We start from the raw sequence: 27,803 nt of genomic DNA on the forward strand, positions 1-27,803 counted from the left end.
TGACGTGGTCTTCAAAGGATGCAGTGTCAAGGAGTTCTTTGTGTGGTTTGTTTGTTCTTTTTATTGCCACTAGTCAAGAGTGACCTTACTTATTTCCCCCATGCTCATCATTCTTAACTATATATAATGATCATCCCAAGAATTCAAAAATACAGAGTCAGGGCTCGTTGTCCCGGTGGGTAGAAATAACAAAGGTCCCCGAGACCCCCGGGTAGACTCCATGGTTGCATTTTCTTATTTGGAGCCAAAGGTGACCATTAGCCCCCAGCCCACTCCCGCCCCTGCTAGAGAGAAACGATTTGACTCAGTGGATAGGGAAGAAGACAATTGTCCTCTGCTGAGACTTAGGGAGTGTCCACAACCTTTACACAGACTCCACAGAGCAGATGGGACCATGCTTCTCATAGGCCACAAGCCAGGAGACTGAAGGGATAAGAGGCATGGCACCACATTCAAGGACAACCCGTGTAGTGTCAATGCCGCCTGCTTTCCGGAAATCCTGATGAAGGAAATGTCAAAGTGGTGCTGTCCATCTTTCCATGGAAAGCAGATGATTTGTACCTTTCTTGGGCAGGGAAGCTATCCAGAGTCTCTCTGTATGAGATCTGCGCTTTAGTCTGATGCTACTTAGTTCAGGGCTGCAAGGAGCTCAGAGAAGAGGAGGCTCATCCGTTGGTATGTCATCTTCCTGCCTTCTTTTACCCTTCCTCTGACTCCTCCTGATGAGAGATCCTCAAAGTATGGCCATTTGCTTATCAAAGGGTTCCCTGATACTGAGGGGTAAAGCTGATGAGCCACACTGCAGTCGGATTGGTCGTGGCACGAAAGTCTGGACTCACCCAGTTCCCCACAAAGCCATTAAAGACCAAACTCTGACACCATGATTAGACGAATTCTTCCAGAATTGACTTGATGGCAGTCGGTTTGTTTGTCGGCTTCTTTAACATGTAAAGGCAGGAACCCGAACCCAGCCAGGGATCTCTTCAATGTGGGGACGGCTTGTGGTTCACTTGTTTTGCAGGACTGAGCAAACAGTAGGTGCCTACATCCTTACCAACCCACAAAACCTCATCCGCCATTTAAAAGACTCGCTGGGACCATGACAAAGGTGCATTTTCCTCATATTCCTTGGTATTGGGATCCAGGCCAAGCTAGCCAAAAGTTCAGCGGTTCAAACCTGCTAGCCTCTTCACTGGGAAAAGATAAGGTTATCTGCGCCCATAAAAATGTACAGTCGCTACACAATTGATGCATGTATGAATTGTGATAAGAGTTGTAGGAGCCCCTAATAAAATGATTGGGGGGAAAAAAGTGCAGTTGCAGAAACCTTATGGAACAGTTCTGATCTGTCCTCTGGTGTCGCTGAGTCAAAATCCCCTAGACAGCAGTGGGAATGGGGTGGGGGTGGGGGAGTGTTTGTGGATCTGCATACTTCAGGGTTGGGATTCCTAGTGGCAGAGCCTATAAAAGTTAAACTGCTAACTGCAAGGATCAGCAGTTCAAAGCCACCAGCGACTCCAAGGGAGAAAGATGAGGCTTTCCTATACTCCTATAGAGATGTATCGCCTCAGAAACCCACAAGGGCACGTCTATTTTGTTGTATGTGGTCCAAATGAGTCGGAATTGACTCAGTGGCAGAGAATGTCTCTCAGGCATCCCCAGATTGAAGAGATCCTCTGACTGGGTTCTGGTTCCTGTCTTTACCTGTTAAATAAGCTGACAAGCTAACCACCATCAAGTCAATTCTGGAAGAGTTCGTTTAAACATGGTGTTGTAGTTTGGGTCTTTATCGGCTTTGTGTGGAACTGGGTGAGTCCCTGTGATACACTAACGTGGAAGCACATTGCGGTACGTGTCAGCATCCGGACCCTGCCGGGCCCATTGTCTAGACTACTTTGACCGCCTCTCTTAATTGATGAGTGATTCCAAGTCATGTTTTAAGCAGATTTGCATGGCCTCTGGTGATTTTTTTATGCTTCTGCCTACATGCATTTCATAAGATGGATTCCCTGGAGTGCCTCACTCTCTTCCTTCATCCTCTCAAGGTTTTAAAGCCACCCCCGGACTGTTCTCGATGGGATGTGGACATGGTTTGGGTCAAGAACCGAGAGATATTTTTAGGTCATAACTTGTATCAGATGGCTGGTAGAGCTTCAGTTTTAAATCTAAAACCCTCTAAGCCCCTCTGTGCACCTGCTTGCCCCAAACATTCCAAAATCAAATGGTTTGCTAATAAGTATATCCTGCTATGTTGAAATACATTGTCACTGACGAAAATCAAGTATCAACAATAAGAGTGTTTTTGTTTGTTTGTTTTCAGTAGGATTTGGGTGGGTGGGAGCAATTTACCTGGTGTAAAATAAAATGAAAGAAAGACAAAACAACAAAAAAACTTCTACTGTTAAGAGTATATATAAGCCCCAACCTAAATCATGATTGGAGACCAGTTATGTCTAGACACCAACCTTTACACATAACCTTTCCTAGTTAAAAGTATAAGGCAGCCCCATACTTGAGTTCCTCAAAAGTTCACAGATTGGTGGTCTTATTACAATGGAAACAATGGCTATTTTATTAAATTCAGAATGGGAAATAAAGAAGAAAGGAAAGAGCTGATGACAGCCAACACCCCCCCACCCCACCCCCACCAAAACCAATGCTCCCTACAGTGACAGAATTACATCAGGAAGACCCTTGGGCAGGGTGTGATTGGATGGATCCATTTCATTTTCACTCTGTGGCTTGTGAAAGCAACAGTGAAGGATGTCGCCACGTTTTACGTTTTGGGGATGTGACATTTTATTAGAGTCTGAGAGCTAGAAGCTGCAGAGCTGCAGCCAGCAGAAGAAGCATCTGTTTGGAAAGTACTTCTCCAGTTAACCAGTTCTTCACCTCCAAGATGTGCTTAGACAGTGCTTTAGAAAGAAGACTTCTATTGGTTATTATTCTCCTAAAGAGGTCATTGTTTGGGCGGGGGGGGGGGGGGTTCTGTTTTGGGTTTTTTACTTTGTTCTTTTTTCTCTCTGTCTTTGTTGTCCCCTCTAGGAGTTTCATAGGTCAGTTCAGTTCTATACAGAGTGATTTTTCTAACCTATAAAAAAAGTGGGGTTTGGGGGATGGAATCCTTTTTATTCAAATGAAAACATACAAGAGGGCTTCAAAACATTGTGGAAAAATTCCATCTTTTCTTTCCATTTTTCCATAAACATTCGAAGCCTTCTCATACATGAAGCCCCAAGGATATAAAACAGACACAGGAAAGCTTTTTTTCTGGGCGAAGCAGGGACTTGCACGGAGGCACCTCTCTGGGCGTCAAGGCTTTGGGGAATGTGGTTTTTGAAAACACCATTAGTGACAAGGAGGGTTGAACAACCCGAGGTCCCTCTCTTCCTCAGAGTTTCACTATCTATCTCGCTATTGGCCGGAGTGTTCAAGTCCTAGAGCCAAGCACGAAGGCCCTGTTATTATAAATGTCACAGTGATTTCAGTACCCTCTCTCCTGTGTACCATACGCCCATGATATATTGGATGTCAGAAGGATAAAGGTACACGGTTTCAGTTTCATAAATGGTAGGAGTCTGCGCTGGCTAGGTTGAGCTGCTGGCGTTGAACTAGAGCTTATGGCAAGCCCAGGCTCTCCCAGGGTCTAGTTCTCTGAAAGGGTTCGAATAATTCTTTCAGTGGGGAGATATGTCACCCTTCAGGATGCAGTGCGCTAACTTCCTGGTGGACTCAGCTCTCTAATGGGTTGAATTTAAAACACGGTTTTGTACATGATCCGTGTCCTCGTGCAGCTTCCTACACCCTCGCTGGAAGCACCGCTCCGCCCCCAGGTAGCCTAATGAGAAACCAGACTTACAAGCCACGACTGCAGAGAAAGGAGGAGACGTGGATCTCCGTGGGAATCCTGGCCAGTGGCTAGACTCAGCAGGACTTGCAATTTAGGGGGGTCCCCAAGAACTCCGTAGAGAGTATGTGGATTCAGCTGGAAAACAGGAAAGGGTGGGCTTTTCAAAAGTCCATTTTCTTGGCTTTTTCTCTGGCAGGTTGAAGTTACTCGTCACCTGTTTCAGTTTGGGGGTCTTTGCGAGGATGCCGTGCAGCCTTTGAGGGGAAGGCTGGGTTCCGTCTCTGAGGAGCCAATGAGGCACTGTGGGTGGTATTCTAGAAGCACACAGTTGGAGCCAAAGCAAGCTGCCACTAGTGTGGAGGCCCAGACAGCAGCAGCTCCAGCCGAGCCCATGTCCAGCCCAGCCTTAGCACGTATGTCGCTAGGAATTGTCTAGGGTTCTCGTTGGCAAACTGCAGAAAAGTTATGGCTTCCTAAGTGAAAGGGTGAAATTACAACCTTGGAACAGGTTATGTGATCCCTCTGAGCCTTGGTCTCCTTGGGGGCAAAGTAACTTGGATAATTGTAAGGCTGTGAGCATAGCCAGCAGCCACCCCTAAGGAGAAAGATGGGGCTTTCTACTTCCGTAACCCGTTAGTCTCCGGGACTCACAGACGGGTCACTATGAGTCGGCATCTGCTCCGCGGCAGTGAGCGAGCAATATATAAGCTCACTCATTTAGGACTCTTCCGTTGTTTAGGACTCATCTGCTAATCAATAACTGGAACTAGATTTTTGTTACTTGGTGCACCCACCCACCGATAAAGGTAAAATATAATCATTCTAAAACTCTTGAATATCAACTAAGCATTTACACTTGTTTACAGTGGAAAGTAAAGGCCACCGAGGCATACAATGTATTTGTTGCTTGGATACTGAGCGCTAAATCGTAAGTAGCACAGTGTTGAGTGGAGGAAGGGCAGGGGTCGGGGTGGAGGGGGGGTCAGATATGCCTAAGACATGAGCGCTGTCCTGGAGTAGCTCCAGCGGTGAAATCCGGCACCTACCCTGCTCTAAGATGAGAAGTGTTAAGTGCCTCCAGAGAGGCACAAAGGACCCTTCCGCTTGAGAAAAGAGTGATTAGGTACTTCTGGCTGAGAGGGATGAAGGAAGCTTTCATGACTTCACCACTTAAGCTGAGAATAGAAGAATGGGAAGAGTTTGAGCACTTGGATGTGAGCTAGAAGGTCACTGAAGAAACAGTAAGAGCAAGGCTGAGGGGTGAAAATGAAGTCAGGTGCGGAAAGAAAGAAAAAAAAAGAAACCATTTGGCTCAACGTGGAAGTCCAGGCCCCAGTGAAGTGCGTTGACCACATACATTTCCTGGTGGTAGGGCAGCACTCTGAGATTGCGGCTCAGACAGATCGACTTGTCCAAGGACACCCAGCGAATTAAACAAGGGTAAAGACCATCCCAGAGCTGCCCCTTAAACCTTTTTCCACTCAGGTAATCGCTGCCACAAAAGCCTCGGATGCATTGCACATTTGATTTTATTATTATTATTCATTGTTAGTCACTTTGAGTTCAGACGCCTTTGTGACCAGACTTTTCACAACTCCCCTCCCCCACATCCAGAATGGGGTTTAAGAGACTTTGCATAGACAAGTAAACCGAGTGGAAGAGAGAGACCTTCGGATTGCTGCCTCTGCTGCCGCTGCAGGTCAGCCCCATCAAGCCAGCTCTGGCTGACTGTGACCCTGTGTGCAGCAGAACAACACACTGCTTCCTCAGCATTACAGTGGTTCAGCCCCTGTGGCAGCCACTGTGTCGATCAGCACATTGAAGATGGTTCTCTGTTTCGGTGACCCTCTACTGGACCAAGAATCATGTCCTTTCCCAGGGACTAGTCTCTCCTGATGATTAAGACCAGAGAATCCATTTGGTTACAAGGCTAAGGGGGCTGAGTAGGGTCAGCAAACTGTAGCCGGCAGAGCAAGCCCGCCTGCCATCTGCAGAAAGTTTACTAGAAAGTTCCCTCGCCCGTTTGATCCCGTCTTAGCTATAGCAACGTTAACGCTACAACGGCAGAGCGGAGTGTTTGCAACACGGACTGTGTATAAACTGCCCAACTAAAAATATTTACTATCTTCTTATTAAATAGGATCCCTGGTGGCATAGTCCACTGGTATATTTACCACAAGGCCAGCAGTTCAGAACCACCAGCTACTGCTCGGGAGAAAGACGAGGCTGTCTACTCCCATAAAGGGTTACTGTCTTAGAAGCCCATGAGGCCAGTTCTACCCTGTGTTGGAGGGTCACTGTGAGAATTGATTTGATAGCAATGAGTGAGCTTTCTTTATTTCAAAAGCTTACCAGGCCCTGCTAGAGTTGATTGAGAATCACTGAAAAAAAAATTTTTTCCCTTGATAAAAGAAGTGACTTTCTCAGAGTTATGGTGCATTGTTAATTGGGAATATTCTAATCAGCAGGATGGATTGTCAAGAATTAGATCATGTGGAAGATTATTTCCATTTTCAAGACACTAAGCTCTTCAGTCCTGGGCTATCTCAGGAATCCTCCCACCGGTCTCCTGGTTTCCACAAGAGCTGTCCAGAACTTCAAAGCTTGAAGAATTGAGGCAGGCAGCATAAGTAAATGAAGCACACTAGGTACCAACTAGCTGATGCCTGGCACTGCTGCACAGCCTCGGGGTTTGGGGTACAATAGAGCAGCAGTTCTCAGCCTGTGGGTGCCAATCCCTCTGGGGGTCAAACGACCCTTTCACAGGGGTCGCCCAATTCATAACAGTAGCAAAATGACCGTTATGAAGTAACAATGAAAATTTTATAGTTGGGGGTCCCCACAACATGAGGAACTATATTAAAGGGTCACGGCATTAAGAAGGTTGAGAGCCGCTGCAATAGAGAATGACAGGGAGTGTCCCAAACTGGGAAGTTCTTTACCATATGATTGTAGTTCCCCAGTAATGTCCCTCAGTGCTGCCACACCTTCCAAGAGATACCAGAAATGTGGGTTCTTGCATGGAATCTAAACTCACTAATGTTAGCAACAGAATTTAGGTTTATTTAAACCTCCTGTAATTGATCCAAACTAAGCTCACTGCTCAAACTGCAGACCTCCAGTTGGCAACCATTAGATGTCTGCATAGGCAGGTAGATCGGTAAAATAGGTCGGTAGGTAGGTAAGATACCTGTCCATCTCTCTTCCGGTGAAGGCAGTGTTCAAAACCAATACACATAACAAAGCATTGCTCTTTAAAAAGCAGCAGGCTCTCTAAAGTAAAGGACACAACGAGAATCCTAGTGCAGGTTTGCTGGTGGCTTTTTTGTAGCATCAGTCTTGAGAAATGGTCCACAATTCTCTGCCATGCTTTTGGTTTGTTGGTTTTGATTGATAAGCAAAAGAGGCACTTGCTTCCCACAGCATATTTATCCAGCGCAGCCTGTGAGAGCCGGAACTCACTGGAGCGCCTTGTGTTTCCAAGTCTCTCGGAGTTTCTACGGTTCATAGGGAGCGGCAGTCGGATCACTTCCCTAGTGCGCTGCATTAGTGGGAGCTATTGGAAGGTTTTCTTCTCATGGGCATTTTTCTTCTCATTTCCATCTTATGTAAGGTTTGGTTTTATTCTCTATGAATATAAAATAAGAGCTCCAATTTCTGTTATACATTTTAAACATATCAAGAAAAAGTTATCACAGGCTAGGTAGTTTTTTTCCCCCCCTCAGCATATAGTCAAGACAGGATTGGTCCAGATCATGAAAATGATCAAATGCCAGTATCTGCATTTGACTCTCGGTTCCTGAGAGGAGAGATTTTTGAATGTCACTTTTCCTGCTGGCCCCTTAAACCAATCCTACCTACTGCCATTGAAGCCATTCTGATTCATAGCAGGCATATAAATGCATGACCTCAATATCTAATCAATTAATGCAGACATAGAGAACAACAAAAATGATTGATGTTTTCAAAACATACTTGGAAGCACTATAAAGTACTTCAAATTTCACATGTCATACCTCTAAGAAACTGGAAACTTAGGAGATAGTAGATACGATTTTTTTTGTTTTTAAAGCTTAAGTAGTTTCGCTTATTTAAATTGGTTGAGAAATTTTAGTCAAACTTAAACGTTTCGTGTCTGGACAGGACTTTTCAGATTCTATATCCAATCTGAGCCACGGAAGTGAATTCCTTGCTTTTCCAAATCCCAGGGTACCGGTGTCCACTGAGCCGGGCATCTCCCTGCTGTGAGTGCAAGCAGATCACTCAGCTCACAGCTCCACCTTTTCCATTGTCGTCAGGAACCACTGGCCTGCGTTTTGGAAGCGCTCTTTTCTTGGTGATGACCGATGCTATAATGGCCAGGCCTCCGTGATCACTTGCTCTTTGCCCGGAATGCTAGCTAGTTTAATATGTCCATTCATTCACTCCCTTCCGTGGTTCCACGGCATTTGTGATAACTTGCATTTTTTTAAGAGTTGAAGAGACTAAACTTTGGAGACGTTGATGAGCTTGCACCTCCCGCTCTAATAACTGGCAGTGTTAGACCCCGAGTCATTTCTGCCTGATGCTGAAGTTCTTTACGTACCTTCTCTCTGGGTGGAGGATTTTCCATAGAGCGCTGTGAAAGAGAGCCGTAATCCATAAATGAGAACAATTGAAAAGGAGCGGGAGTGAAGCACTGAGCTGAGAAATGTCTTGGGCGGGGTGGGGGTGGAGTGGGGGCAGGGCGGGGGGGGGGGGGTCAGGGAGGTAGGCAGTGTGGTGGTATCCGCTCAGCTCACCTGCAGTCTGTGGAACAGCCCCTGAGCACTCAGAGATCACAGTGTGCAGCTGGGAACCTGGCTGTAGGTGGACCCCAGTCACATCCCAACCACTGGCCCCGAAATCTCTCCAACCCCCCTTCCAGCTGGTCAGGTGCCACACCACCCCCAGGACTCAGGGAACAGCGGTGGAGGAAGGGAAGGGGGAGACGAGCTAACGCAGTGACATCGAGTTGATTTCGCTGCCAAGCGACCCTCTAAGACAGCAGCACTGTCCCGTTGGGTTTCCCGGACTGCCCATCTGGCCTGGGAGTAGAAAGTCTCTTCTCATTGGTCGCCAACAGCTGACCTGCCGCTTAACAGCCCCACTCATGAGCCCCTCACCTCCGGGGTCCCCCTTCAGACAAACGAAAGCCAAAAATATTCCTTCAAGGCTAGGAGGCCCGGTGCAAAAATCATAACTCCAAGTTATTCCACCGGAATAAGGACTGAAAGAGCCCAAGTGGGCACACTCTCTCTAGAGAAAGAGCTGTGGGGCAGCCGGGAGGCTTGCTGATAAAACACGTGCATCTCCAAGGTGCGCCCACTGGGACTGCGTTCCTTCCGTGCAGCTTGCCCCAGATGTGTCTGAGGGCAGAAAAGCCCGTTCTCAGGCCGGTTTTACAGCGATACCTCTCATTGCGTCCTCTATGTCATTGCTTCCCTGGCCTCCTTTCTGTTGCCTTTGTGATGAGCAAACCTGCCTCTGAGTTCGTTGTAATCACCTTCTGCCTGTGGACAGGGAATGCGTGGGGCTGTGATGTGTTAAAGCAAACTGTGTAAACCTAAGCCATTCAACCACTTACACCTGGAAGCAATTTTGTGATTAATATGGAACAAGAGATTTTTTATTTGACGCCCCGAGGGAACAGTTTGCTAATTGAAATTAAAGGTATATATTACGTGGTTTTAAATATTTTGAAAATATTTTTGGATTTCAACAAAATCCAAAATAAGGAAAATACATAAGGAAAAATGTAAATGCTGTAATAATATGTGCCCATCACGTAGACTGGAAAACTCTGTCTTTTGTCACCTATTCCTTAATGGTGAAGAATTCTGATAATTGCTTAATTAGAAGAGGAAGCATTTGAGATAAAAATGAATTTCTATTGGATATATACACCCAAGCCGAGTCTCCCTTCCCCACTTTCCAGTATGAATAAGTTTCTCATGAAATCAATGTCGTTCCCGTCTGTTATTTTTTTTAATTGTATTGCGGCATAATAAAGAGATAACCAAAAACGTGCATGTTAGCCACGTTAAATGTAAAAGTCCTGTGATATTGCTGACTGCATTCACAAGTTGCACTAGTATCACCAGACTATTTCCAAAATGTGCCGTCACTCCAAATGGAAACTCCATGCATACTGAGCACTAGCCCTCTCTTGCTTCACCAAGAGGTCCGCAGTTTAACTCTACCAAAAGGATGGGCAGGCTACCTCCTGAAAGATGCCCAGCCCTGGAAAGCCATGTCCCTCCCACTCTTGCCCACGGGGTCACTTGAAGTCATCATCATGGACTGCACTGCACAGGGTTTGTTTGTTTGTTTGTAAGATACTTCATATACGTGACATCTCACCAGATCTATGCTTTTGTGCTTGGTTTATTTCACTTAGCATATCTCTCAGGTTCCTTTCACTTAGTGTATTTTTCAGGCTCATCACATTATAGCATGTGTTAGAACTTCACTGACTAATCTCCCATTATATGTATATGCCACACCTTACTTATCCATTTACTTGTTGGTGGACGTTGAGCCGATACCATCTTTTGCTGTTGTGAACTGCCCTGCCATGAACTCTGGAGAAAACGTGTTTGTTTGAGTTCCAGATTTCAATTCTTTCAAGAGTGAGATAACTGAGTCAGAAGGTAATTTTGTATATAACTTTTTGAGGACTGTTCGTCCCTCTGTTTTGAATACGTGTGTGTGTGTGTGTGTGTGTGTGTGTGTGTGTTCGCAGGGAAGTTGGAAAGGAAGAAGGACCAGCAGTTGGAAACCATGACCATGATGATAGAACGTTACAAATACCCTTTGTCTACAACATGATGAAGATCAAGGACTGCAGCCTTCAGTGGAGATTACAACTCAGTGTAAACAAAGCCACAATACTCACCATGGGACCAATAGACAACGTCTTTATAACCATAAAAGATCAACGTTGTCAGTGATTTCACTTTGCTTGGATCCACAGTCAATGTTCATGGAAGTAGCAGTCAAGAAATCAAAGGATGTCTGCACTGGGTAACTCTGCTGCAATAAGGATGTCATGTTGAAGATCAAGTGCACCTGACCCACGTAATGGTATTTTCCTTCACCTCATCGGACATGAAAGTTGGACAGTGAATAAGGAAGACTGCAGAAGATTGATGCATTTGAATTATGGAGGAGGTGGAGAACATTTAATCTACTGTTAACTGCCCAAAAGAACCCAAAGCTGAATCTGTCTTGGAAGAAGTGCAACCAGAATGATTCTTAGAAGTTAAGATATATGAGAGAGCTCATGGTCATTGGACATATCATCAGGAGATACCAGGTCCTGGAAAAGGGCATCATGTTTGGTGACGTGGAAGGTCAACAAACAAGAGGACGAGACCAATGAGATGGACAGACAGAGTGGCTCCAGCAGAAAGCTCATACCTGGCAATGGTGTGAGGATGGTGTGGCCCTCATTGCTATGTTCTGTGGTGCATGGGTCACTCTAAGTAGAACGAACTCAGTGCACCTGACAATGACTTACACACACGTGGACCCTGCCAGGTGCAATCAAATCAGCTACATGTATGGAAAGAGACATTGGAGAAGCTCAGTTCAATCCTACAGAACAAAGCCAGGGACTACTTGCAAAATAGACAATCAAGTGCTCGTGTACGAGTTCAGTAAAGCTGAAGAAAATTAAAGTGAGTTCATAAGGGTGGAAATATGAGCTTGAGTATATTCCACCTGAATTTAGCAACCATCTCAAGAAGAGATTTGATCTAATGGCCAATGGTCAGAGGAGTTATGGCATGGCACCAAGACATCACACACAGAAACTGAAAGGTCTGTAAAAAGAAAGAAGAGACCAAAATGGATGCCAGAAGAGACACTGAAGCTTGCTTGTGAATTTAAAATAGCTAAAGCAAAATAAATGATAAAAGAGCTGAACAGAAGACTTCAAAGGGTGACTAAAAAGGAAAAAATAAAGTATTACAATGAAATGTACAAAGGCTTGGAGTTTGCAAAAGGGAAAAGTATGCTCAGCATTTCTCAAGCTGAAAGAAAAAATCCAAGCTTCCAGTGGCAATATCGAAGGAGTCTATAGGCAAATATTGAATGATGCAGAAAGCATCAGCAGAAGATGGAAGGAATGCAGTCACTGCACCGCCAACAATTGGAACATGTTCATCCATTCTAAGCTATGGTCAAGAGCTTATGGTATTGAAGGATGAACTCCAGGTTGCTCTGAGAGTATTTCAAAGAAACACCAAGACTTAAAAATTTGTGGAATATTAATTGAGCTATTTCAACAAACAGATACATCACTGAAGGTGCTCACTCATCTGTGCCAAGAAATCTTGGAGACAGCCATCTGGCCAACTGCCTGAACGAGATTCATACTCAGGCCCATTCCAGAGAGGGCCAAAAAGATTGAACAGTATCGCAATTTTGTTGAAGATAATTCAGATTCTGTTGCAGCAATCCACTGATGAAACGGCCAGCGATTTCAGTCATATTAAGAACAGAGGATGTAGAAGGAGGGAATCTCATTGAGGATGTAAGATCTTCAGTGAAAAACAGGATACCAGAAAGGTGTTTACTTGTGTGTCATCAATTATGCAAAAACATTCTAATATGTGGATCAGAACAATTATGGATAACATTACAAAAACTGGAATTCTAGAATGCTTAATGATGCTTATGTGGAACCTATATGTAGACCAAGAGGCAGCTGTTCAGGCAGAGGAAGGAGACACTTCATGGTTAAAAATAAGAAAAGATGTGTATTCCGAGAAAATATTCGGAGATGCTTAACTTTATGAAAAGTAGCATGGCATCACGATTAGAGGAGGGCTTATTAACAATCTATGATGCAAATTACACACCTTGCTTGTTACAAATGAAAAGGATTTGAGGCACTTACTAATGAAATCAAAGGCGGCAGCCCTCAGTATGGATGAGGCCACAGCAAAGAAGAGAAAAAGCCTCACAATTGAACCAATAAACAATCATAGTAAATAGAATAGCAAGGTTGTCAAGAATTTTATTTTTACAATATTGCTCATTGAAGCAGCGGTCAAGATACACCATGACGTATTATATTGGGTAAATCTACTCCAAAAGACCTCTTTAAATTAAAAAAAAATTTTTTTTAAGTGAAGTTGTTCTTTTGAAGACTAAGGTGCATCTTACCCAAGTCACGGTATTTTCAACTTCCTCGTGTGCGTAGAAAAGCTAGACAATGATTAAGAAGACAAAAGAATTGGTGTCTTTGAATTGTAGCACTGGCCCAAACTACATCCATCCATCCATCCATATAAAGTATTCCATGAACTCCCAGAAGGGCGAGCAGAATGTTCCTAGCAGTAGGGATGGGGAGATAGCATCTCTTGTGACTTGGACGGGGCACCAAGACCTGGGGAAAGACATCACACTTGATAAAGCAGAGAGTGAAGAAGAAGGAGGCCCTCGATGAGGTGGAGTGACACAGTAGCTGCACCAGTGAACTCAAGCTTAGCAACAAGTGTGAGGATGGCACAGGACCAGGCAGTGCTTTATTCTATTTACTGAGAGTCACTATGACTTAGAACCAATTCTGTGGCACCTAACAACAATGTACATGTATGGATCTGTGGACATATATAGGTAGATGTGCATATATGTTTATACACATCTGTGAACAATGTTGTTCTGTAGATGTGTTTTAAACCCATGGATGCATTGTTGCATACTGCATGCTCTTCTGCAATAGCAGGAATAGGTACCATTTGGTGAGTGCTAGCTCTGGAGCTGTGCTATCTCCATACCTTAAGAAACTGTATAGCCGGCCCTGTTACTATCCCTTTTTAGTAGTTGAGGACTTTTAAAGAGGCCACTTGCCCAGAGGTTTACAGATAATAAACATTAGCGAGTTGAGAATTAATCTCCACCTTTAGATTCACAAGCCTAAGCCTTGAGCATCGTGGTAGATGACCTCTTCACTGTAAGAGTTTACAGGCATCTTCATGCCCACAAGATCATGCTTCTGACAACTGTAGTGGTTGAATCTGTTGGTGTGGTTCATTCCTTCCCCTGCTGTCCCATATTCCGTTGAGTGAATGTCATGCAGAAGCATGGTGATTATAACCTCTAGAGTCGGCATCAGCTCAATGGCAGTGAGTTTGGTTTTAAGATTTATAACCTACCTATACCATGAGATTAACAAGAGTTTCTGACAGATTTCTTGTGAGAAGTCAGTGGTTCCATTTACATGAGGCTGGTCTGGCAGAGAAGCACCCAGTTCATGTTAGCTATGATTATGTGCCATTATCCCTTTACACGACCCTTTTGATACATCTTTCTCTCCAACTTTTCAAACAACAGATCGTACCTAGCTCAAGCCCTGTACCTGCATACCAAGTCTCCATGGGTCAGTCCTGAAAAGAGGAATTGAGGGTGTCTTTGCACTTGATATTTCCCAAGCAGCTGAACTACTTTACACAGGCCCTGTTGCCCTGCGTGGAGGAGCCTGGTGGCACAGTGGGTTGTGCACTGGACTGCTAGCCAGAAGGGTAGCGCTTTGAAACCACCAGCTCCTCCACGGGAAAAGGATGAGGCTTTCTGCTCCCACCAACACTGACAGCCCTAGAAACTGACAAGACACTTGTACTTTGTCCTGTAGGGTCGATAGGGGCTGGAATCAAATCAATGGCCGTGATATTTTCACTCTTGGGCTGCATTATGTGACACGTCCCAGTCTCCCACATCTTCACTAACAGTGGATACTGTCCAACTACTAGATGTGATAGATAAGAACTAACACCTTATTAAATTAGTACCTTTTTGTGCCTGGGTATTTTTTAATAGCTTTATTGAGATATAAGCAATATGCAATAAAATGCACCTTTTCAAAGAATAATATTCAGTCATTTTTAGGACATTCACAACCTATCAGCACTAATTTTATATTTCATCGTGTCAAAAGGAAACACTTCACCCCTAACCAGTTGCTCCCACCCCTCAGCTCCTGGCAGTCACTAACGTATTATGACTATTTCTATTTCTATGAATTTGCCCATCTGAGCACTTCATGTAAGGGTAAGCATACTTTGCTTAGCATAGTGCTTCTAGGTCCATCCATGTTGTCGCATGTACTTCGTTCCTTTTTATGGCCTCATAATATTCCATCGTATCACTTCTGTTTATTCACCTGTCAGCTGAAGGACTTCTTGGTTATGATGAATAGAGTATGTGTGAACAGTCGTGTACAGATATTTGTGGAGAACTAGGTTTTCCATCTGGGGAGGGAGGATATGAAAATACATGTATATATAATATATATATATTACTGCATCACGTGGTGACTGCATTTAACATTTTGAGAAAATTGCCAAACTAGTTTCCAAAGTACCTGTACAATTTTATATTCTCCCCAGCAAATATATGAAGGCTATACATATTTCTACTTCCTCACTTGCAACTTATAATTGCCTTGTTTATTTTAATTGTCCCCATGGATAAGAAGGAAGATCCACTGATCCTGGGGGCTGAGCATCAGGCTGCTAACCAAAGGTTAGCCTCGGCTGCACTGTTGGATGAGGCTGCCCACTCTTGTAAAGAGTCACCACCTCTGGACCCTGGGGAAGAGCTCCGCTCTGTCCTGTGGGGTCAGTACAGTTGGAGTCGATGGTTTCCAGCAGTTGGGCTCTTTATGTTTTGTTTCTGTTTACTTGGTAATGGATGTGAAGTGGTATCTCTTTGTAATTTTTTTCCCTAATGCCTAATGATATCAGTCATCTTTTCTTATGCTTGTTACCATCTGTGTAGCCTCTTTGAAGAGATGTCTAATCACATCTTTTGCCCATTTCTTACTTAATTCCTTCATTTGTCTTTCTTCACATTTGAGTCATAAGACTGCTCATGTGTTCCAAGTACAGATCTCTTATCAAAGCGGTGATTTACAAATATGTTTTCCCCGTTGTTCAGTATGATGTGCATTGGTGAATTCTAGTGTTTGTAGTTTTCCATCTGCCCTCGCGTGTTCGCAAGTGTCCCTGTGCCTGGACAGTGGATCACAAGACAGGTAGCCAGCTCCGCTTCCACGGAGAAAAGAGAGCACACACCCTGCTCTGCTTGTCGGAAGCTCCTCATTCACAGCAACACAAGCTTCCCTGAGGTCAGCCACAGAGTCTCTCAGCAGGAGAAGGAGATGCTGTTTTGAAAGAAAAGATGAGGTCCCTTCAGATCTAATTACAGTTTGAATTTTATTATTTTCTAATTGCTGGTTGGATTATTCAAACGTACTTGAATTTGGGTTTAATCTAATCTTTTCCTTTTTCTTGTGTCCTCTTCCTGTTTTCTCTCTCCTTTCTGCTTTTTCTCCTCTCGCCTCCCACTCCCTGTTTCTATTTCTCTAGGTTGAAAATGGCTCAGGAATCTGTCAACAAGTTGACCTCAGAGAAGAAAGTGGAGACAAAGAAAATCAATCCCACAGCTAGCCTGGTGAGATGCCCTTTGCAGCCTCCCTGGACGTTTCTGATTCTTACTGAGGTGCACTCAGGAGCGTGTTGGCAGGTGTAAACGAGGTGTCAGGACTGAGAACCAAAGTAGCGTACAGCCCAAAGAACCGAACATCACTCCACATTTTCTCTCTGCAAACTTAGCCAAGGTCCCTTCTGACCAACCAGATTTCCTCCCTTGCCCTTCCACATCCCTGTGCAAGTTGACATCAGAGAATAATGTGGAGACAGAGAAGATCCCACCTGCACCCCATGCTCCTTTTATCTCACAGCCCCTGGCCCCTGAAATGTTCCTCCAAACCTAGTGGTTCTCAACCTGTGGGTCGTGACCCCTTTGGGAGTTAACAACCCTTTCACATGGGTCACCTGATTCATAACAGTAGCAAAATGACAGTGATGAAGTAGCAACAACAAAAAAATTATGGTGGTGGGGGGGTGTCACCACAACATGAGGAACTGTATGAAAGGGTCTCACCATCAGGAAGGTTGAGAAGCACTGAGTCGAAGCATTTTCACATCCTGTGTCCTTTTCCCCTACCAAAGAAAGGGGTAGAGATTGTGTCCTCTTTTGAGAGTTGAGGGAACAGAGATGCAGAAAGACACAGCCTACTGGAGATCACTTGGCAATGGGTAATTGCCTCACTAACACTGAAGGGAACTCCTTAAAGTCCATTTACCAGAAAAAGAAAAGCACCGTGAATCTCCACCCATGTGTTACAGCCAATCATTAGGATAGCTCAGTCCTTTGAGTCACATGGCATGAGGGTCTGACACCTGGATTCAAATCCCAGCTTTGTGTTGATTAGTCATAAAGTCTCAGCAAAGTTGCCAGACTTCAGTTCTCCCCGGGTGTGAGAAGAAAATGAATGTGCCTCCACATTTACTAGTCTCAGCAAAGTTACTGGACTTCTTTGGACCTCTATTTGCCCTGGGTCAAAAGAGAAAAATAAGCGCACCTTTGCTGTAAAGCAGAGGTTCCCAAACTTATCTGTCCTGCCACCCTCCTCTCAGGAAAAAAAAAATTCCTCAGTGCTCTCCTGGCAATTAAAAATTTGGTTCTCTATAGCCCATAATCCAAGATAAAGTATAGGTATCTGCCTTTGCTGCCACCGCCTGTTAGCACCCCCCTCTCCCCACCCCTGGAGTGATATCACACACTTTGAGAAACACTGTTATAGAGCAATTTTGAGGATTAACAAAGATCTGAAATTCTCACATATGAAATGAGTTCAGTAAATGTTATTTTTTGTTATTATTTCCTTGCAATGTGTAACAGTGTTTGTCAAATCCTAACTTCCCTAGTCTGTGATATCCCACAACTAGTTCTTTTATCCTTTGGTATGACAAGCACCTTTTTTGCCCATGGCTTTAAATCCTTTGAAGTCCTGAGTGGAGAAAGAATCATGAAGTGAGATTATATGTCAACGATATCTCTAATTACAACCCCATCAGCAACCAAATGCATCTTGCTCAAGGTTGATGCATGAGAGAAAGGGTACAGAGAAAGTCAGGCCATACAGGTGGGTCAGACACAGCAAGGTTAGTGCACGTAGACTGTACCTAAATGCACATGTTCATGGTCACAACCCTGCTTTTTACCTTCCTCCTTCACTATCCTCTCCCCCTTGACCCAGTCCACTACCCTAACCTTTACAGCCAAACATAGATCCCTAAGGAAGAATGGGCGTGGGGGTGGGGACCAGCACTGTAGACAAAGGGGAGACATTGCCATGGTATTCTTCATGTACTGACCACCGCTCTTTACACGCTCCCAATTCTGATCCTCTCTTTATTAGCATCTTTTATTTTGTTTATTGGCTGGTTGGTTGATGTATTGGCTGGATGTTATGATCGTAGGGAAGGGTTGCAAACTGATTCCTAAATATAAGTTTACAAGTCAAAGCTGGGTGTTTCACACTCACTTAAAACTTACATGTAGACTAATGTCGCAAATACCGGCAGCGTTTCTAACATCTGATAGGTCGGAAGTAGCTGAGGCTACGATTCTCTGCCTCTGTTCTCTCCGAAGGAATGTAGGTTTCTCTTTTTATTTTATTAGCCCTCCTCTACGAGCGAGACCCCGTGAGTCAGAATCAGCTCAGTAGCAGTGCGTTCAATGCGTATTTTGATGAGAGCAGGATCCACTTATTTACTAGGCTTAGTATGTTTACTTGTCTGGAGTCGTGGAAAGGGCGATGCTCCGGGCCTCTGTGCGGCGTGCTCTTGCTTGTCATTTTCATCTTACCAACAAACCTCCATGCTCTTCCCCATCAGGACCTTTCTCTGGGAAAGCCTCTCCGAGAGCAGGGAAGACATCTGTAACAAAATGAGAATGTCTACCCTTCTGAGTAGACCAACCCTGGTCACCTGAATACTTTGTGTCCAGTTCTTGGGAGAAGGATGAGGCTTTCTATTCCCATAAAGATTTGTGGCCGGAAAACCCACAGGGGCGGTTCTACCCTGTGCTAAGCAAGTCTACGGCAGTGAGTTTGTTTTGTTTGGAGCGTTCAGTTCTGCCAAGTAGATCCTGTGCAGATGATCTTCCACTCAGAAACAGTGACTTTCCGTGTCTTGGCTCCCACGAAACAATTCCTTAAGGCAGCGGTTCTCAACCTTGCTAATGCCATGACCTTTTAATACAGTTCCTCATGTGGTGGTGACCCCCAACCATAAAATTATTTTCATTGCTACGTCATCACTGTCATTGTGCTGCTGTGATGAATCGGGCGACCTCTGTGAAAGGGTCGTCGGCCCCCAAAGGGGTCGTGACCCACAGGTTGAGAACCGCTGGCTGCCGTAAGGCTTAATCCCAGCAGTGCGCAGGTACTGGGGGCGGTCTTTGCAAGGCACTAACCAATCGGGGTCTCTGTCAAAGAGAAGGCAACAGTAGAGCAGCCCACGAAAGGGAAGGGTAGGGACACTCTCCTCTTTAGGGAGTTTGGTCCGACTCTACTCAGAATTCTAAGCTACATGCTTTTCGAAATTTGACAAGGCTGAAAAATTAGAAGAGTGATACTAAGCTTGTGTTTGTTTTTTTCTTCAAATAACAGAAAGAAAGACTACGTCAGAAGGAAGCCAGCGTGACCCCCAACTAACGCAGAGCTACCTGCAGTGATGGATGGCAGTGGGCCGTGGTGCCCTGCGTGACCCTTTGCCACCAGAGTCCTTGAAAGAGATTGTCAGTCAATGTTTGCTGTGCTCACCTCGTTGAGGCCATGTCAGGAGAGACCTCTGTGCCTTTATCGTAACGAAGTTCCTGGTGAAGTCATAGGAACAATGCAAAGCTATTGAAGCGAGCATTGAAGTAGTGTTTAGAAATTGTTTCTTACACAAGTCCAAAATCCACGCTGCCATAGACTGGAAAAGCACCACGACCTTCCAGACCTCTAAAGAAGTGGCAATCTCAAGCTCGCTAACAAAAGAAGAGAAGAACTTTCCTGGCAGTTGCTTGGTGATATCAGATTTTTAGGCTTTGCTCTTTTGATTATTGGGCTTAATTCTTATTTCATTGCAGCAAATCCAGAAGCATCTTTTTTCATTCCCCCAAAATTGAAATTTTGCTAAAACTCTTTTTTAAGGCATCAATGGGTTCCCCAAACTAGAGACATATTTTATTTATATCATGGGAGGGAAGAAAATGGAATTGAGGGAGAACTAGCCATAAACTGTATCCTGAAAGATGAGTTATTCTAATATAACCAAAGGCACAAACCACTGAGTCTTTATGTCAGGGCAGTGTGGTTTCCCGGACCAACATGGATTCTACACCCCAACTCCCAGATAAAGTGGTGATACCTGAGACAGGAAAGCCACAGGGTCCAAGTTCCTGCTGGACAAGAGATCCAATGATAGAACCGTGTTACGTTTCAGGCCATTTGCAAATGGGTAATTCTGTGTTCGTATACAGGGCAACTCTGTGCACGTCTTGTATTGTGACTGTGCCCCTGTACCTCCGTGTCCACTCCCAAGAGATAGTTTCTAGACAAGAAAGCAAATGAGGCATGCAACCTTGGGTAACTGACAGTGAAGTAGAAGCTGGATCACGGGCCTTGGAGATGGAGAACGTTAAGTTCAGAGAACACATTCATTACATCAAAATGAGAAGAGGTGGTTACTTTGACAATGAACTCTGAGTAGAACACTGTGCATGGGCATCTTTTCCCAGCCCTGCGAACCTGTGTAACCACTGCCAGAGAGGAACCACCCCTGACATTTCCCCCCTTAAGTAAATACTGCTCTTCGACGCTATCATTGTCAGGGGCGATCAAAAGGCTGAAGGGCAGCGCCCAGGCTTTCTCCTCCATTGGTGGGGAGGCAGTGCAGCGAGGAGCAGGAACCTTGTATGGCTTCCCAACATGACTGTCCCATGTGGCCCAGGTTCTTCCCAGAACGTCATCATTTTCCAGTTGTCTGAGTGTCTCCCAGAATATGCCTTCTCATCATCAGCCCCCTCAGGGACCCTGAAACTAGATTGAGCTGCCCAGAGCACCATCCTGCTGATCTCAGAAAGAAAGAATGCACGTGCAGGATTCGGTCCAGTGGTAGAAGCCATGATCATGCAGATGCCTCCACCTCCACCTTCTCCAGCAGTGGAAAAGACCGGAGTGTGGTGGCATGGTTGAGGGCAGCAGGGGTGGTTAATCAGCCTGATTCAAAAGAATGGGAAGAGGAAGGCAAGCGTGGAAAACTGGAATGAAACTTCTGTGATCGGAAAGGCTTATGTTGCTTGGAAGCGAGCTCTCCCTCCTGCTTCTCTGAGGGGTTCTCACTTAATTCCAGACTGGGAAGTAAGCCGAGGGGGTTCATCAGTCAAACCCCTCCAAGGCGAGCCCTGCTACGTCCTGTGGTGGTCCTCTTAAGAGTACCCGTTCTGCCCCCATGCCCTGGAAAGCACCTGCGTTTAATGATGCGAATGGAAATCTAGGTCCTTAGGGGTCCTTGTAGACGGACCTGAGGTGAGAGAACAGCGGGAGGGTTCCGGTGGAAGTGGCATCGTCCACTTCAGGTCTCGGGGTGCTCACAAGATAACCGTGGAAGGTGAGCAGGACTGTTTCCTTTGCCACGTGCCCCTGCAAGGACCCGCTCTCAGGGAACCACTGTTGAAGAAGCTCAACTGCGAATGCACGTTGGCTCTCATCCTAGTTTCGAGAGTAAAAACATGGCAGTAAAATGCCTTTTTCTGAAGGTTTTCCTTTGTCAGGAGATCCTGATGGCTTTGTCGCACTGAACACAGCAAAGAAGAGTCGGGCCTTAAGTCACTAAAGAGACAGAGCTTTAAGACAGTGAGGTGTCCATTATCAGGGGTCTGTGATGCCCTTCCCAACTGCCCCGGGCTTCTGCACCATTGGCACAGCCTTCGAGGCCAACTGAAGTTGGTGCTTAGTAAGGATTCATGAGAATTTGTTCAGGGCGAGCCATCTCAAACGGGCTGGAGACCTTACAAACGGTCCCTCTAAGAAGCCCTTATGCTCTACAGCCGCTGTCTCGACCTTCTTTGTGGACAGGACGTGGTAAGGAGGCCACGTTGGTTACCTCTGCCTTTAACCAGACACACGCACCTGACGTAATAGCAAGACTCTGATACGTTGTAAGTGGTGCACAGCTTGATTTCTTCCTGCCAGGTCGTGAAATCTGAAAGCATAATTTGTAAGTGGCTCAGACCCTTGTCGGAGTAGCTGGCAGCGACCATCGTGCATCCGGGTGTTTGTGTGTGAGTGGTAAAGCGCAGAGAGGTTCACACGTGCTGGGTATGAAAGCCGTCCTGTGAGGGGTCAGAACGCAGGTCAGAAGGAGGTGGGTGACTGTGTTGGAAGACACGGTTGACCATTAACATCAAAAAGGACCGTGTGGCCAGAGAGCAATGGGAGCGTGTGATGCTGACCAAGGAAGATCCTCACCGGTCATGGCCCTGTCCCTCCTGCCCGGAAGCTGCCTCTGGAATCGTTTGAGTTCCCGTTGGTGGTCTCGCTCTGCATATCTCTTGTGACTCCTTAAGAATCGGGGGGAAAACAATTTCTAAAACCTAGGAAGTCGAGTGAGTAGAATGTGGTGCTTTTACATCTTTAAACAGTGGAGCCTAAAACTGCCAACAGTGGAAGAGCTGAATGTCAGATAGAGGGCTTATTATTATCATTATGCCCATTAAGCATAGCCTAAGCTGTGCATCTGCCAAGTTCCTCCTTTTCCCATAAGCTCCACCAGGAGCATCTCTTAAAGGGAAAGCTCATATGCTACCAGTGGGGAAACTGTAACAACTGATCGAAGGAATCCAAGCACACAGAGAAGTGGCCAGTGTGTAGGTCCCCCCGGTGTCCCCTCCCCCTGCAGAACCACCATCGAAAGAAACACTCAGTGTGGTATGCTTGGTAGAGTTTTGCCTGTGGGCATGTGATTGCACCTCTCTGGTATGCAGCCCGCTGTGATGCAAGTCCTGAGCAGATGAGATGTTGAACAGCTGTGATGGATGGCCATGAGCGAAGTCTGAGTCATCTCTGCCCACTTGAGACTTCAGCCTGCACCTGGTAACCTGTACGCTGTGGATTTGAAAGAGCCAAGCATAGCCCGAAGCAGTTTATTTTGCGGGGGGGACCCACGAGATTAAATTCCGAAATGAACTTTCATTCACGTCCATGACTTTGTTCTCCTAAAGAAATCTGTCGCAGTGGTCGGGTAGACAAATCTCTGTGGCCGAAAGGATAGGGTTCATCAGGAATGGGCAGGTTTCACCCTTCCAAACTGTACGTAATGTTCCAAGCCTTTCTCTCTGTCTCAAGCTGGAGGGAGAAACAATCTGGTGGCTTGGAAACGTCTCTCCTGTTGGGGTGCCGAAGTGGCAAGCACCTTTGGGAAGAGGCCTCGGCAGATCTTGCCCTTGGGACTTCACCTAACAGTAATTGTAGCCCCGTTGGCAGTCGACCCCAGGCAGAGCCCGGTGCTGTGGCACAGCTGTGCGTGACTCAGAGGCCCGGCCGGGGCATTTGCACCCGTGGCTCAGGCACCGTATAAGAGGCGTGGGATTTTTGTTTCAGAGTTCTTCATTTCTCCTCCCAAGGAGTTGGACAATTCACCAAGCTCTCTCAGATCCAAACTTGGCTGGAACGCAGTGACGCTCAGAGCATTCTAACAGGTCACCCTTGAAGCCAATCCAGTAGTCCTGTTGCTTCCAAGACTCTTGACACTGTGATACAGATGTAGCACTTTGAAACCTGCGTAGCTAACGGCTTACTGGGAGTCATGAGCACATTAAAGGGGCAGCCAGCTAACGCTGTCTCTTGACCCACCATACGGATGCGAAGGAAGAGATTGAGGAGGCGAATCAAGCTTTACTCATTCAGTCATCTGTCCTCAAATGGATTCATTTCCCCCAGCCATCGCCCAGGGGTGCTGGTGATAACTAGTGTCAGAAAAGACATTGTCTCCTCCTCTTGGCAGTTCCTGGCATGGTGGTTCACGTTGGTCCAGAGTTCAAAGTGAATGCCGCACTGTGTTGCATGTTACATCTCTGAAGTGCCGGATAGTGATTGTCTGCTCCATTCTACCACCTGGAACCACCGATTTCATCCCTATTTTTTATATGGAAGTGACCGATAAAGGCCATTACTTTATTCTTTGATAGTCCATATATGCTTATATAATGCTCTATTTTTTTAATCTCGAAACTCCGTCGCCTTTTCCGTGGATGGCTCTAAATAGTTCCATGGACTATTCTTTTTTCCTCTTTGCCTTGTGTGAAACTTGTGCTAGCAAAATGCCGATGAGTCCACAATTTCCGGCAGAGATTCAACTCCAAAGAATTTGGCATTCCTCATGGAATAAACAATGAGGCTTTGATTGCCAGCTATGCTAAGCCTTTCTCTAAATTCTCCTCGTGCAGATCCTAGGGGCTTCTCTGTGAAACTGTAACAAGAAAACGGGCATTTCTCCTCATATATAATATGCAATTTCAGTGCATAATCTTAGCAGGGTAATTAAGGAATAAAGCAGATGTTATAGGCAAAGTTGGACCTACTTCCCTTCATGAGTCTTTTCCAGGGCTTCCTTACATTCGCATTAGAAGTGCTGTTGACTGTTTGGCTGGGTCAGCTTCTCCGGTCCACCTTTCCAGCACAGGAAAGGCAAGTCCACAGACCACCGAGTGGCTGGAGAGAGTGCTCTCTTCTCCGCATGATATGGCAGCAGAGGAGTCCAGAGAATGGACAACTCTAGACATTCTTGGGGTGGAATTTGGATAGCACATTTCTTTCTGCTGGCTCTATAAGGGGGCATAGGCCATCCAAGAAGGATCCTGTTCTCAGCAAGGGACTAGAAGTCCATTCAAATTCTTACATTTCAGTTAAGTTTGAGTGGATTATAAATAACTCTTTTGACCCCCTCTCCCCTCTCCCTCCATAAATCGTCCTTTCCTATAATCTCTCATTGCTTCAAATCTAATCACCAAAAAGCCATTAACCCAGTTTTTTATATCCCATGAATGCTCGTATAATTTTCTATGAGACACAAAGAAGTCAGTCTCAACCCCACTGAGTTTCTACTCTGCATATTCCAAAGATGTCCATTTTCTTTGGGAACAAATCTATGAAGGATGGGAGTGGTCTAGGGACAATTCACCTGACTCCCCAAGGTGACAAAAACTAGGATCCTTTGGCCCATCAAAGGGACCGTTCTAATTCACTCAACAAATACAGTGGCTTGACTGCCAATTGGCTGAAACTGTAATCTTCAAATTGTATAAGCATTGGAGGAGGCGGGGGGGGGGGTACTTCCTAAAGAAACAATCTAACAAGAAAGGGAGAAATTTTGAAAACTTTTAACGTTGAGTAGTCCTTAATAATCTTGAGAGAAAACATGTCATTTATTAATCACAGTTTTTCCATTTATTGCATTGTAATTTAAATAGCATGGGACGCAAGGGACCCCTGGACTGTGATTTAGGGGATCGTGCTTTGGCCTGGAAACTAAGCACTAGTCTCCATGCCCAGAACCTCAGTGAAGTCACTCAGCATGCTAATATGAATCAGGCCAACCAGAAACGTAAGTTCTTTCAAGTTCTTTCGACTTCAGCTTCCTAAGCATCACCTTAGACACTGGTTCATACGTGTCTTTGACCCATGCAGTCGTTGTCTTCTCTCGGTCTCGTGAGCTTTCTAGCAGTGGGGTGAGGCAGACGACCGGGCAGCAAAGTCCAGATACGTGCAGTGTTTTGCTGACATGACATGTTGGAAAGCTGGTGATTTTTGCCAATTGGGAAGGCTTTCAACGAAACCTCTAAGAATCTGCATTAGGCAAATCGGGATGTCCCACATCCTGTGTTGGTCACTGCCAGACAAGGGGCTGAAAAGCCAGCCCCCCTACAGAAACGGGCCTGGGCTTAGCTGAATGACATCCTTACACTTCACATTCATTGCCAAGGGGCTCGTTGCGCGGAAGCCTTCCTATTTCTCTGTGCCTTTCCAATCACCTTGTGAGTTTTTATCTAGCTTCATTTCACTTTTCCCCTCTCAAGGTTCCGGCGCCAGCCTCCTGCTTCCTTCACAGCGCACATCTTAGTCTCTCGTTACCTGTAGTTTCTCCAGGACCCCGCTTTTTGCTTCTCTCCGTCACAGACAACCAGACGTCTCCCTCTGCCCTGACTCCATCCTCTCACTCCCTCGGCTTCAAACCTCAGTTCTTTGGGCCGCTGTCACCACAGAGCCCCAGTGAGGTGCACTGCCTCTTCCTGCTGCCAGGACCCCCATCACCTAGGCAAAGGAGAAATCAAAAAAATAGGTGGGAAATGCATTTCTCTCTTTTTTGTTTTTACTCTATTATATATTTTTTTACTCTACTCTATTTTAAGAAAGTTGAAGGGAGGTGGTTCTAGTCCTCAATTTCTCACAGAGTCCGCTTCAAAACTGTCTAGTGAGAGGCCATTCTTAAGAAAAATTATTAACTCCTCCAGATCACTAACTATGATGCATATGAATCTCAAATGGCTTTCTATGCTGCTGTACAAATGAACTTAACTCAGTGTACATGTAATCATAAACCCGTTCTATTGCTACCCCCATTGTTACCACCACACATGATCCACGCCTCTCTACAAGCCTGGCTCTGGCTGATGACACTGGGTGATTATTTTCCAGTGAGCTGTCACTGTGGCGCCCTTAAAGCACTTACAAAACAGATGCACGCAGCTTTCTAAATAGTCACTTGACCTGCTCCAATGTTGCCTTTTCCACTTAAGTATGAAACCAGGCTGCAGATGAGGTTGCCAACAACATGGAGCAATAATGCGGTGTGGACCAGGGGAAGGTACTCAAGATGGGAAACCTTTCTGAGGTGCTCTCGGGTTTCTTTGAACCATGATAAGCTCATTTGATTCAGGGGTTTTCCCTTTAAGTTTTTACAAGTATGTATTTCTCATTTGTTTGTTCATTGGAATTTGTCGAAGCAAAGGAATGCCCATGAGTTAGAGTTGTAAATGGCATTTGCAATGAAGTATTTATTTTTTAAAGGAAAGGGTGAAGGAACCAAAAAATGATTTGTACATAATGATATGTGTGTGTATTTTGTTCCTCCTAGACACCACTGGTCTTCAGGTCAAGTGTATTTTTGTACACAATATATATTGGTTAGATAATGTAGATTGTCTATTGAAAGAATTCTATCTCTGTGATAGACTATCTGTATCCTAATCTGTTAATACCTCTTTGTTTCACAAGATAGAACTATATTTTTTTGGAATTTGCAGTGACTTACATTCATGGCTTCCAGATGTAAATATGCTAAGGATATTTTAATAAATCTTGGTTTCATGTCTGTCTGGTGTACAATGCAGATTTGTTTTCAAGAGGCGCATCTTGGCATTTAAAATAACATCCCAGTCATACTCCCAATATGACAATTACTAGTCATTTCTAACTTGCAGGCTCGGTCCGACAATAAGCTTAAATATAAAGACATTTGTGAGGGTGACACAAGACTGGGCAGGGTGACGTCCTCTTGCACACAGGGTCGCTATGGGTCAGAACTGACTCGACAGCACCTCACCGCAGCAGCGCAGTGCTGCGACGGAGCTGCAGGAGCAGGGGCTGAGGAAGTTCCTTGTTTATCATTTCTCTTCCTCTGCTTCTGCTGACTCTACAAACAGCGGGCGATCTGGCTGTGCATTGAAGGCGCACCACCAACGGCCAAGCCCAGAAAGGTACTGTCACCGCAGCTAGGCTGGCTGAAAAACAACTACTGCCCGAACATAAATTTCCCAAAGAGCAGCTCAGGGATTGGGACGCCTAAGAAATGTAAATGGATGTGTTCTGGTGTTAAGTGCAAGATGCAGCTCCAAGATATTATTTGAAGCATGTGGGTGTTTTATGAACATAACATTTAAAAAACACACTTTTCGTTAAATACAAGTGCAATTTTGTGCATGTGTTTTACTGATCCATTGACTCCTTGTTCCTGAATGCCAGGGATTGTTT

At 45.2% G+C, this 27,803-nt stretch overlaps 1 protein-coding gene across 2 annotated transcripts in view; it reads left to right on the plus strand.

Annotated features, from left to right (window-relative positions):
• The window catches only part of FMN1 (formin 1), a 429,794-nt gene extending 402,692 nt beyond the window's left edge, over positions 1 to 27,102 (plus strand). The window contains exons 17-18 of one of the 2 annotated variants that reach the window (XM_075530963.1): positions 16,246 to 16,330; positions 19,398 to 27,102. In XM_075530963.1, the coding sequence (XP_075387078.1) occupies positions 16,246 to 16,330; positions 19,398 to 19,442 (130 nt within the window). In that variant the 3' untranslated portion in view covers positions 19,443 to 27,102. The remainder of the gene's footprint in view (positions 1 to 16,245; positions 16,331 to 19,397) is intronic. The other variant, XM_075530964.1, reaches the window with a different exon arrangement.
• Positions 27,103 to 27,803: the final 701 nt, after the last annotated feature.

Source organism: Tenrec ecaudatus, chromosome 14 (assembly GCF_050624435.1).
Source record: "Tenrec ecaudatus isolate mTenEca1 chromosome 14, mTenEca1.hap1, whole genome shotgun sequence".
NCBI lineage: Eukaryota > Metazoa > Chordata > Mammalia > Afrosoricida > Tenrecidae > Tenrec > Tenrec ecaudatus.